Genomic DNA, 12,818 nt, shown 5'->3' on the forward strand with positions numbered 1-12,818 from the left:
TAATTCTCCCTAAAATGATTTTCTCATCTCCCTTCCCTTTGTTTCTCAGTCTCCTTCTCTCCTGAAGGTACTGACTCTAGGTCCTAGGCTCTATAGGTTCATTAGGCTGTTCTCTGGGATGAGGGGTTTGCCCCATGAGGAGAGACTGAGTAGACTCGGCCTATATTCCTTGGAGTTTAGAAGAATGAGAGAGGCGATGTCACTGAAGGGGCCTGATAGCTGAGGGGGTGTTTCCACAGTGTGGGGAATCTCGAACATGGGGGTCACAGTGTCAGGACAAGGGGCCAGCCATCTGGGGCAGAGACCAGGAGAATGTTTTTCGCTTGGAGGGTTGTGAATACGGTAAAGTCCGGCCGCTCGCAGGGGTCACCTCCCCGCGAAACCTCACAAACAGCCAAATCGCTAACAGCCAACATGCTTTTCCACGAGGCTGAGTTAAATAGGTTCCAGCCATGCGAGCAAAGCATCGGTGTGGTGGTCAGTTACCCTGCTCTGAATTGTGGTGCAGTACCTGCGTCCGACAGACGGGAGCGGGTGGTGGGGGGGAGCCTCTGAGCATCACATCGGTGAAGATTTCAAAACGAACACAGCCGTTATTACAGTGCCATTCGGACATTTCCGTGTCAATCCCTTCACTCGGGCTGCACTTCAGTTGCAAGCGTTCCGCTCTCTGCTCCGTTATGGCTGTTGTCTCCCCGGGGAAAAAAAGAGAGCGGGAGAAGAAACCGGGGATGAGGGAACATTGGTCGCACGATGCGCGATTCTGTGTGTGCAAAGTACAAAGTGCGCGGGTAAAGGATAACGTGAACCAGGGAGTCCCGAACGGCGGGACTTCACTGTATCTGGAATTCTCTACCCCAGAGGGCTGCGGATGCTCAGTCACTGGGTACAATCAAGAGAGAGGTTGACGGGTTTTTGGACACAGAGGGAATTAAGGGATATGGGAATAATGTGGAAAGGTGGAGATGAGGTGGAAGTTCGGCCTTAATCCCTTTGAATGGGGGGAACAGACAGGAGGGACCGAATGGCCTATCCCTGCTGCTATTCCTTGTGTTCATCTCCAGTCCCTCCTCATAACTGAAGTTCCTCGTTACTGGTACCATCTTGGTGAATGCCCTCTGCACCTGCTCCAAACCTTAACTCCTTTCCTTATGTGCGGTGCCCAGATTGGACACAATACCCCGGCTGAGGCTCAGGCAGTGATTTATAATTGAGGGCATTGATAACCTTTCATCAGAACAGGACTGTGGTAAAAGAGGAACAATGACATACATTCGCTCCAACTCAAGGAGAGCAAGTCACCCAGAGCGGACTCTGCACAACCCTCTGCTCCCGGCCATCTTGTGCAGCTCTCATTTTAATTGGCTCATTAGCGGCTGTGCCTTCAGCCCCCTGGACCCTAAGCTCTAGAATTCCCTCCTTACACCCCTCCATCTCTTTCAAGCGCTCCTAAAACCTACCTGTTTGACCAAGTTTTATCACCTGTCATCTCCTCTGCCTTGGTATCAAATTTTGTCTGGTAACTGAGGAAGGGGAGGAGGCCACTCAGCCCATCAAGCCTGTTCCTCCGTTCAAAGAGATCAAGGTTGATCCATAACCGGACTTCATATATCCAACCTTGCCCCATAAACCTTAATATCTTTGTTCAGTAATAATTAGTATTAATGTAACAGGCAGAGAGGGACCAGAGTTCTTAGAGTGTGTTCAGGGAAAAATTTCTTCAGTATGTTACCAGTCCAATGGGAAAGGAGACATTGCTAAGGCCTGGTTCTTGGGAATGAGGTGGGTCAAGTGGATCGCGTGTCAGTCAGGGAACGTTTAGAGGACAGTGACCATTATGTCAAAAGGTTTACGTTGGCTGTGGGAAAGGACAAGGAGCAATCCAAAGTAAGAATAAATAATTGGAAGAAATCCGACCTCTGTGTGGTGAGAATGGATCTGGGCTAGATAAATCAGAAGCAAAGATTGACAAACCAACACGACCTGCACGATGGGCTGCCTTGGAGGAAGAGAGAGTTCGGGGACTGCCAAGGGTTCATTCCCATGAGGTAGGAAGGTAGGGTAAAAAAATCCAGACCTCCCTGGATGACAAGAGATCGAGAGTATGAAGAAGCAGAAATTGAGTGTACATGACGGATGTCAGGTGGATAATACAAGTGAGAATACAGAAGATTCAGAGGGGATTTGAAAAAGCAACAAAGAGAAGGAAAGAGAGAGTATGAGGAGAAACTGACAGCCATTATAAAAGGAAACACAAAAGTCTTCTTTAGGCATATAAACAGTAAAAGGGTGCACCTCAGGATATCACAGCCACACAAGCACTTTGTGAAGTGTAGTCTCTGCTGGGTGCTAGATGATTGTAAGGCTGATTGACTCCTATTCAATGTCTGGTGCAGGTCACAGAGCTTCGAGACAGACTGACAGCAAAAGAGGTTTCATCGCTGCAGCAGAGAGGGGAACTGGACAGATACATGAAGAGTGATGCCCAACAAGCCTCGCTCATCCAGCCCCTGAACAATCGCATGAGACCATCCCAGGAATCGTCAGGCACTGTGGCCAGCGTGAAGTCTCAGATGAACCACAGCATCCACAGCCTACAGGCCGAGAACCAGGAGCTGAGAGACAGGATATCTGAACTGGAAGAACGACTCAGGTGCTGACTCTTATTGGGGTACAGGGTCCCCCTCCTCTCCTGAAGGTGCTGACTCTCACTGGGGTACAGGTCCCCCTCCTCTCCTGAAGGTGCTGACTCTCACTGGGGTACAGGTCCCCCTCCTCTCCTGAAGGTGCTGACTCTCACTGGGGTACAGGTCCCCCTCCTCTCCTGAAGGTGCTGACTCTCACTGGGGTACAGGTCCCCTCCTCTCCTGAAGGTGCTGACTCTCACTGGGGTACAGATCCCCCTCCTCTCCTGAAGGTGCTGACTCTCACTGGGGTACAGGTCCCCCTCCTCTCCTGAAGGTGCTGACTCTCACTGGGGTACAGGTCCCCCTCCTCTCCTGAAGGTGCTGACTCTCACTGGGGTACAGGTCCCCCTCCTCTCCTGAAGGTGCTGACTCTCACTGGGGTACAGATCTCCCTCCTCTCCTGAAGGTGCCGACTCTCACTGGGGTACAGGTCCCCCTCCTCTCCTGAAGGTGCTGACTCTCACTGGGGTACAGGTTCCCTCCTCTCCTGAAGGTGCTGACTCTCACTGGGGTACAGGTCCCCCTCCTCTCCTGAAGGTGCTGACTCTCACTGGGGTACAGGTATCCCTCCTCTCCTGAAGGTGCTGACTCTCACTGGGGTACAGGTATCCCTCCTCTCCTGGAGGTGCTGACTCTCACTGGGGTACAGGTCCCCCTCCTCTCCTGAAGGTGCTGACTCTCACTGGGGTACAGGTCCCCTCCTCTCCTGAAGGTACTGACTCTCACTGGGGTACAGGTGTTCTGTTGTAGACCCACAAGGAGCGCTGGAAAATCACTTACCCTCTGGAGCGAGCAACTCCCTCATCCCTTTCACTGCCTGTCTTCCTGAGCACTGTGGGTGCTGGGTTTAAGTCTTTAAAGCCTTTCCTCCTCCCTCAGACAGTCTCGTGCCTCTCACGGGAGTTCATTATCGAGATCTGGGTCTTGGAATCAGTGAGATTCAAGTGTGGGGTGGGAATTTGGACACAGATGTTTTGAGAAGGAAGGGGCTCATGACCCAGGCTCCAGTGCCAGTATGTAAGGTGGGCGCACCCACCAACGTGACACTGTTGCTGATTCCCTGCACAGGCTGCACCTGCGAGAGAGGGAGCAGAGCGAGCAGAAGGCAGTGAGTATGGAGAGGAGACTGAGCACTGGCATCGAGAAACTTGCCCAGAGCCTGAACACAGACCCTGAGGGCCAGCGTGATCCACTTGACTACCTGACTAGCAAGGTAAGCCAGAAAATTTAGTGCAATGATATAACAGTGCACCAGCCTCTGGCAGAGCTATCACAGAATCACACAGTGCAGAAGAGGCCCTTCGGCCCATCGAGTCTGTACCGACACGTGAGAAACACTTGACCTACCTACCTAATCCCATTTACCAGCACTTGGCCCATAGCCTTGAATGTTATGATGTGCCAAGTGCTCATCCAGGTACTTTTTAAAGGATGTGAGGCAACCCACCTCCACCACCCTCCCAGGCAGTGCATTCCAGACCGTCACCACCCTCTGGGTAAAAATGGTTTTCCTCACATCCCCCCTAAACCTCCTGCCCCTCACCTTGAACTTATGCCCCCTTGTGATTGACCCTTCAACTAAGGGGAACAGCTGCTCCCTATCCACCCTGTCCATGCCCCTCATAATCTTGTACACCCTCGATCAGGTCGCCCCCTCAGCCTTCTCTGCTCCAACGAAAGCAACACAAGTCTATCCAACCTCTCTTCATAACTTAAATGTTTCATCCCAGGCAACATCCTGGTGAATCTCCCCTGCACCCCCTCCAGTGCAATCACATCCTTCCTATAATGTGGCGACCAGAACTGCACACAGTACTCCAGCTGTGGCCTCACCAAGGTTCTATACAACTCCAACATGACCTCCCTACTTTTGTAATCTATGCCTTGATTGATAAAGGCAAGTGTCCCATATTCCTTTTTCACCACCCCACTAACATGCCCCTCTGCCTTCAGAGATCTATGGACACACATGCCAAGGTCCCTTTGTTCCTCAGAACTTCCTAGTGTCCTGCCGTTCATAGAATACTTCCTTGTCAAATTACTCCTTCCAAAGTGTATCACCTCAAACTTTCCAGGGTTAAATTCTACCTGTCGCTTATCTGCCCATTTGACCATCCCGTCTATATCTTCCTGTAGCCCAAGACACTCAACCTCACTGTTAACCACCCGGCCAATCTTTGTGTCACCCACATACTTACTAATCCTACTCTCCACATAGTCATCTATGTCGTTTACGTAAATGACAAATAATAGGGGACCCAGCACAGATCCCTTCAGGAATAGGAGGAGGCCATTCAGCCTCTCGATCCTGTCACACTGGAATGGGTAGTGGGAACACGGTAACTGAAGGGAGGAAGGGAATTGGCCTTTGACCACTGTCTAGGGACCAGGAGGAGCTGCAGTGCTTCTGTCTGGAGTTCCAAGCTAAGCTGCTGCTTCCTGGATCGGGATGCCACATACACCCCTCCCCCCAGCCCCCATCAGACATTCCCCATCCAAAGATCACCCCAAGCTTGGGATCAGGAATGGAGCCCCCTCCTCATTATTTGACCAGCAGCTGCAGCCTCCCTTTCATGCCAAGATCCTGTCAAAATAATGTACACACGCCCCAAAACACCATCAAAACCCGACTGCGTTCTGTCCACATCACCCCGCACTGACGCACTGACCCCCCCCCACCACCCCTCTGCCCCCCCCCCCCCGCCCCACCAAACCCTGAATCAAAAAACCTGCCGCTGCCAATACTGGGACCATGGTGTGTGTCAAAGATTTGGTGAAACGCAATAAGAAATTACGACCATGTTTCGTTTGTCAGAGTCACATTGCTTTACAACAACAACTTGAACTTATATAGTGCCTTTACTGTTTTAAAACGTTCTGAGGCGCTTCACACTTGGACCTATGACCCAGTTGGAATGGGACCATGCGCAATATGAGTTGCAATGCCTCTGGTCCCAGCGGACTTCAACGCTTTGCCAATGACCTTTTGCAGACTCTGAGTCCGAATGTCCTGTTTCTGTGCTGGACCTTTCATGATTTTAACAAATGGTGTGGATATGTTTTGGATCCAGGCTTCCGAGCTGTTCCAGGAACACCTCCTGTGGGAGACAAGGATAGCCACGCTGGAGAAAACACTGGCCAATCAGGAGCTGGAGTTCAGGGCCAGTCGTCAAACACTAATGAAGCTGGTCTCTGATGCAGGCAAAGCACAGCAGGTGGCAGCCTCATATGGTGAGGACATGGGAGCCTTCAGAAAGGTAAAAAAAGACTTTTTGAAACTCTTTGTACATAGAATTACAACAACACTCAAGAAGCTGACACCATCCAGGAAAAACAGCCCTGCTTGATTGACACCCCATCCACAAACATTTACTCCCTCCACCACTAACGCACAGTACCAGCAGTGTGTACCATCTACAAGATGCACTGCAGGAACTCACCAAGGCTCCTTAGACAGCACCTTCCAAACCCTCGACCACTACCACCTAGAAGGACAAGGGCAGCAGGCACATGGAAACACCACCACCTGGAAGTTCCCCTCCAAGCCACTCACCATCCTGACTTGGAAATATATCGGCCGTTCCTTCACTGTTGCTGGGTCAAAATCCTGGAACTCCCTCCCTAACAGCACTGTGGGTGTACCTACACCACATGGACTACAGCGGTTCAAGAAGGCAGCTCACCACCACCTTCTCAAGGGCAATTAGGGATGGGCAATAAATGCTGGTCTTGGCAGGGAAGCCCACATCCTGTGAATGAATAAAAAAAAGCAGGCCATTTAGCTGACAGGTCTATGTCAGTGTAATTGTTTCACACAAGTCCCCTCCACTGCACTGACATCCTAACCTAACAACATATCCTATTCCCGTCTCGCTAATGTGTTTATCCAGTATTCCCTTACATGTATCCCTGCTATTCATCTCAACTATTCCTTGAGTTAGCAAGTCCCATATTCTCATCACTCTGTGCTTAAAGAATTCTCCTGAATTCCCTATTGGGTTTACTCGTAACCATCTTATATTTCTGTCCCCTGGTTTTGGACTCCCTCACATCTTCTCTACATCTACCCTATCAAATCCTTTTATTACCTTAAAGACCTCTATGATGTCACCCTCAGTCTGTTCAATTTTTCCTGATTGGTATAACCTCTCAGTTCTAGCATCATCCATGTAAATCTTTTTTGTACCTTCTCCAAAGACTCTTTTTCTTTATAGTATGGAGATCAGAACTGTTCAAGAGAGAATCTAAGCATCTTCCCCTAGATGTTCAACAGCATTACCATCATTGAATCCCCTACTGTCAACACCCTGGGGGGGGGTTACCATTGACCAGAAACTGCACTGGACTAACCATATAAATACTGTGGCTACAAGAGCAGGTCAGAGGCTGGCAATCCTGTGGAGAGTAACTCACCTCCTGACTCCCTTTGAGAGAATGTAACCTAGCCTTGAGATGTAGTTCATGAAGCATCTGCGATAAGAAATAACTCTGTCTGCTCATTATGTTTTGCTACTGGACTTATATTTTCATCTGACTTTTTATCCCTTTGATGAGTGAATAGAACCTTGCCTCTATGAAGCATCTTTCAAAGCTGAGAAAGACATTTATTTAAAAAAAGGTTATTAAGTAATGCAAAATAGTTATATATTTACAGTAGATATCCTTTCAAACACATCAAGATGAAAAACATGACAGAAATAAGCGAAACTTTTGTAAGTAACTTTTATGTAATGCAGTTTTTCTTTGCTTAAATTTCTTACCAATTGACAGAGGAGATAGGGCTGAGGAGAGAGACCATTAACTCTTAGTTGTCCAAGCTGACTGATTCTTTTTCTCAGAGATTGTCAAACTGACTTTCTAATTCAAACAGAGCAAAGCATTCCTATTACATCCAAGAAAGACCCCCTGCTTCCTGAATGGTTTTCTGCTTGAATTTCATCTGTTAATAGACATTCACAGCACACTAGGAGAGTCGGGACAGTTGACCCCTGTTGGCTGTGCCAGCTCTCTGAGAGAGCGATCCAATTAGGCCCCTTCCCTTCTCTGTTTCCTTTCTCAAGCGCTTACCTTGTTCCTTTTGAAAAGCTATTGTGGACTCTGCTTCTAACGCTGTTCACATATTCCATGTCCCAATGGCCCTCTGTATATGAAATAGTTAGACTAAATGGCCTGTTTCTGTGCTGCGTATGCGGTGTATTTTTTTTCCCAGCCTCTCCTATTGTCCTTTTGGTGACGGTCTTAACTTCACAACGAAGGAAAGACTTGCATTTATGTAGCACCTTTCATGACCTCGTTCAGCACCTTTACAGCCAATGAAGTAAGCTGTAGTCACTGTTGTGTAATGAGAGGCTCTGTAAATTGGGTCTACATTCTCCAGAGTTTAGAGGATCTTATTGAAACATACACAATTCTGAAGGGGTCTGACAGGGTAGATACTGAGAGCTTGTTTCCCTGGGAAATCTAGAACATGGGGGCTCAGTCTCAGGATAAGGGGCCGATCATTCAGTACTGAGATGAGGAGAAACTTCTTCACTCAAAGTGTTGCGATTCTTTGGAACTCTCTACCCCAGAGGGTTATTTAAGGCTGGGAAAGGCAGGGTTTTGGGCTCTCTGGGAATAATGTATATGGGGAACAGGCAGGAAAGTGGAGTTGAAGCTGGAGACCAGCCATGGTCACATTGAATGGTCAGCAGGCTCGATGGGCAGAATGGCCTACTCCTGCTCCTATTTCGCATGTCCTTATAATGCAGGAAATACAGCAGCCACTTTGTGCACAGCAAGCTCCCAAAAACATCAACGTGATAATGACCAGATAACCTGTGTTTTTTTTTAGCGAATGTTGATTGGGGGAGAGTTATTGGACAACACCCGTGCCCTTCTTCAAATACAGCCTACCTGACAGAGGCCTTGGGCTGACATCTCACCTGAAAGACACATTTCTGACAGTGCAGTACTCCCTCAGTCCTGCATTGCAAGTGTCAGCCTGGATTTTTTTTTGTCTAACTTGTAGAGTGGGACATGAATCCACAACCTACTGAGCTACGCCTGACACTTGTTCTTTGTCCTCTGTGTTTAGGAGAGGGATGAAGCTTTACTCCAGAAGAAGAGGATGGAGCAGGAGAACACGCTCCTTCACGAAAGGTTGGAGGACTGCCAGCGAGCTTTGGGCACCGCTTGCCAGGCACAGGCCCTCAGTGAGAAACAAGTGAGTGACCTGGATGACTGTCTGCGCAGCAGCACCTACCAAACAAAAGCTGCCAATGTGTTGCACCAGAGTTTCATTGACCAGCTGGCAGCTTTGCTGAGTAATGGTTTTGTCAGTGTTCCGGCCAAAGAAGAAGCAATCAAAAGCAAAGTGAAGGAAATCTGCAGGAATGATCAGACCCGAACAGCGGTGAGTACCAATAGGATAACATTAAGGGTTCCCAGGATACAGCCCCTTATTCTGAGACTGTGAACCCTGGTTCTAGACATCCCAGCCAGAGGAAACATCCTTCCTGCATCTACCCCTTTCGTGCTATGTAAGAATTTTGTATATTCCGATGAGAACACCTCTCAAACTTCTAAACTCTAGAGAATACAGACCCATCCTCCTCAATCTCTCCTACGACAATCCCGCCATCCCAGGAATCAGTCAGGTGAACCTTTGTTGCTCTCCCTCTATGGCAAGTATATCCTTCCTTAGGTAAGGAGACCAAAACTGGACACAATAATCCGGGTGCAGTCTCTATACAATTGCAGCAAGACTTCTTTACTCCTGTACTCAAGACCTCTCGCAATAAAGGCCAACATGCCATTTCCCTTCCTAATTGCTTGCTACATCTGCCCTGTATGTTAGCTTCCAGTGATTTATGAACAAGGACACCCAGGCCCCGTTGGGCATCAACACTTCTCAATCTCTCACCATATAAGAAATACTCTGCTTTTCTGTTTTTCCTACCAAAGTGAATAACTTCATACTATATTCCATCCAACACGTTCTTGCCCACTCACAGCCTGACTAAATCTCCTTGAAGCCTCCTCACCACTCACATTCCCACCAGGCTTTGTGTCATCAGCAAACTAATCTCTAATCTCTCAACAAAACTGAAGTCTCTCACCCCTGAATTATCCAGGAGTCTTCAACAATTGATGATTCATTTCCCTTCTGCAGCTGCCAGCGAATAGGAGGAGAAGAATTATTGGAGGATTCTAAAAATATATTTTCTTTTCAACTGCTTTGAACACTTTCATTTATTGGTTATTGGCAGGACGGAACTGCTTTACTTTATGAGCTGGGGGGGTGGATTGAAATTTCCAGAATTCAGCAAGAGTTGGTGAAGCCTACGCACAAAAAAGTATTGAAAAGTAATCGGTCTCAAAATCAAAAATGTGATGGGCAGGAAGCAGGCGTTCATTACGAAACAGAAGTGAACTCACTTCCATGTCGGTATAGGTCACAAAATGGACATGCAGTGACCAGTTCTTAAATCTGTTTCATTTGGAAATAAGAAGGTTAATGCCTATATTGGGCTCCTATGGCTCACAAAGAGAAAACCATGCGCTGCATCCAGGGGGAGGTTGGCATGTGGGCCAACATCGATCCTTCAAAGCGACAGTGCAGGCTTCTACCAGCAGTTAAATGCTTAATGTAAACTTACCTGAATGTGGTAAAATTTTACTGGGGCCACTACCAGTCTCCGTCCCCTCCTCCCCAATTGCCGCCACTATACCCAGTCCCACCACCCTCACCCTCAGCCCAATTGACCCCCCTCTAACTGCTGCACGTGGCCCAGTCTTCTATTTAGATCCACTGGAGAGCTGCCTGGTACCACCTGCAGCTCATCAGCCCGAGCCCCAATTCCGGGGATCTATGAGGCCTGCTGATTCCAACCCTGCACTTCCCCCACCACCCTCTCCAATAGGGAAACTGCCATGAGGCTCTCAAAGGCTTTCGAATCTCTAGTTTTGGTCTCCCATTCAGAGAATTACGTGCTGTTCTGGCCAAATAATCTTCAGAGGTCTAGTATAGCATTGTCCCTAGTTGTAACAGGGAGGAGCTGATTCCAGGTGTCACTTTCAGTTCAGAGGGAAGATTAAAGATGAGGGGTTTGATTTCTTTGAAAAAGGGATCACCTCAAGGTAACATGACTGAAGTTTTCAAGATTTTGAAGAGGATTTACAAATTTGAAATTATTCAAATCAGCAGAATTAATCTCCATTCAATCTCCTTCCTCAGCCCATGCACACTCTCCCCTAACATGGACTCTACTCACCCAATGGCACTCACCATGAAGTACTCCTTTATCTTACTTCTATCTTGTTATATTCCTTATTTGAAGAGACCTTCAGAATATTCCTCCATTCTCACATCTGTACTCTCTGCTGCCCTCAACAGACAACGAGTACCCTCTCATGGACTATTCAATCATGTCATTCTGTGCCAATCCAAAAAAAACCCCCTCAGCTAAGCTTGTAGCTGCCAATGTTGTAGTGGGCTGAGTCCTATCAGCAGGAACCACTCTGCAGATAGTTGGCTCAAGACAATATCAGGAATCTCACACAACACAATGAAGGTATTGGCAATGCACTAACCTTCCTGAATAGAAGCAATGAGCACTGGTAATGTACAGGAGGACTATGTTGAATGGCCTCCAGTGAAGTGTTAATCAAGCCATTTCTCTATCAGCTCCTCATAGCCCAGAACTTTAATTTTTATCCTCTTTTCAAACTCAGGATTATGGAATGGCCTCAAAACACAAAAGTTCACACATCTAGAAGCTTCTAATGCCACTTACCACACATGTTAAATAATCTCAATGTTGTTGCAGCTTTGGGGTCTCAGTTTTAGAACTGTTGAAAGCTCTTAAAAAGACCAAAAGCGTTCGGTGTCTAACCAGGTTAATGGCTGCAAGAGGCAAATTGACAAGTAACCAAGGAAACAGCACAGGATCAGGAATGCAATAGACACTTGTGACAAATTCAGCAAGTTTATTATCGAGTGACTCAATCACCTTCTGAGTCTAAAATCATTCCTACCATAGTAATGTGAGATTAAAAATCAAACAAATGCTTTCATTGCTTGGCAACTTACAGACTGGAATCTAATCGAGGGGTTCGGGGTGGTTTATGTATAGAATAACAGATACCTGGGAGTGAGTTACAGACTGGAATCTAATCGAGGGGTTCGGGGGGGGTTTATATATAGAATAACAGATACCCGGGAGTGAGTTACAGACTGGAATCTAATCGAGGTGTTCGGGGTGGTTTATATATAGAATAACAGATACCCGGGAGTGAATTACAGACTGGAATCTAATCGAGGTGCTCGGGGGGTTTATATATAGAATAACAGATACCCGGGAGTGAGTTACAGACTGGGATCTAATCGAGGGGTTCGGGGGGTTTATATATAGAATAACAGATACCGAGGAGTGAGTTACAGACTGGAATCTAATCTCTGGATTATTACCTGAGCCACGTGCAAAGTGGCACAGGATAAATCAGATTAGAGAGATGAACGCGTGGCTCAAAGACTGGTGTGGGAGAAGTGGGTTCCGGTTTTTGGGGCACTGGCACCAGTAACTGGGGAAAGTGAGATCTGTCCTGTTGGGACGGTCTACACCTGAACCATGCTGGGGTTGGTGTCCTGGCGAGCTGCCTAACTAGGGATGTAGAGAGGCTTTTAACGTGAATAGTGGGGGCGAGGGATCACATTTGGGAAGACGTAGTAAACGGAGGAGTAGAGGCAAGGCAAGAGAGAAAGATATTAATATAGGAAATGATTAACAGATCATGACAGGAAGGGCCGAAGAGTACAAATCTAAAAATAAATCAGCAGATAAGGCTGGATGCTACATAAGTAATAAAAGGACAAAACTGTACTGTATCTAAATGCAAGTAGTATTCAAAATAAAACAGATGAACTGATATCATAAATAGAAATAAATAAGTACGAACTGACAGCCATTACAGAGTCTTGGCTGCAGGGTGACATAGATTGGGACCTGAATATTGAAGGGAATGTGACATTTAGGAAGGACAGGAAGTTAGGAAAAGGTGGAGGGGTGGCTCTGTTAGTTAATGATGGTATTAGCGCTTTAGAGAAGGATGACCTAAGCTCAGGAAACGAGGATGTAAAAGAGGTTTGGG

General features: G+C 47.4%; 1 protein-coding gene across 1 annotated transcript in view; it reads left to right on the forward strand.

The window, feature by feature from the left end:
- Nucleotides 1–12,818, forward strand: part of LOC121292383 (coiled-coil domain-containing protein 170-like) — a 50,976-nt gene that overhangs the window by 3,769 nt on the left and 34,389 nt on the right. The window contains exons 4-7 of the mRNA XM_041214232.1: nucleotides 2,397–2,653; nucleotides 3,756–3,900; nucleotides 5,759–5,944; nucleotides 8,764–9,081. Coding sequence (XP_041070166.1) covers nucleotides 2,397–2,653; nucleotides 3,756–3,900; nucleotides 5,759–5,944; nucleotides 8,764–9,081 — 906 coding nt within the window. The remainder of the gene's footprint in view (nucleotides 1–2,396; nucleotides 2,654–3,755; nucleotides 3,901–5,758; nucleotides 5,945–8,763; nucleotides 9,082–12,818) is intronic.

This window comes from Carcharodon carcharias, chromosome 20, assembly GCF_017639515.1.
Source record: "Carcharodon carcharias isolate sCarCar2 chromosome 20, sCarCar2.pri, whole genome shotgun sequence".
In the NCBI taxonomy this organism is placed as follows: Eukaryota; Metazoa; Chordata; class Chondrichthyes; order Lamniformes; family Lamnidae; genus Carcharodon; species Carcharodon carcharias.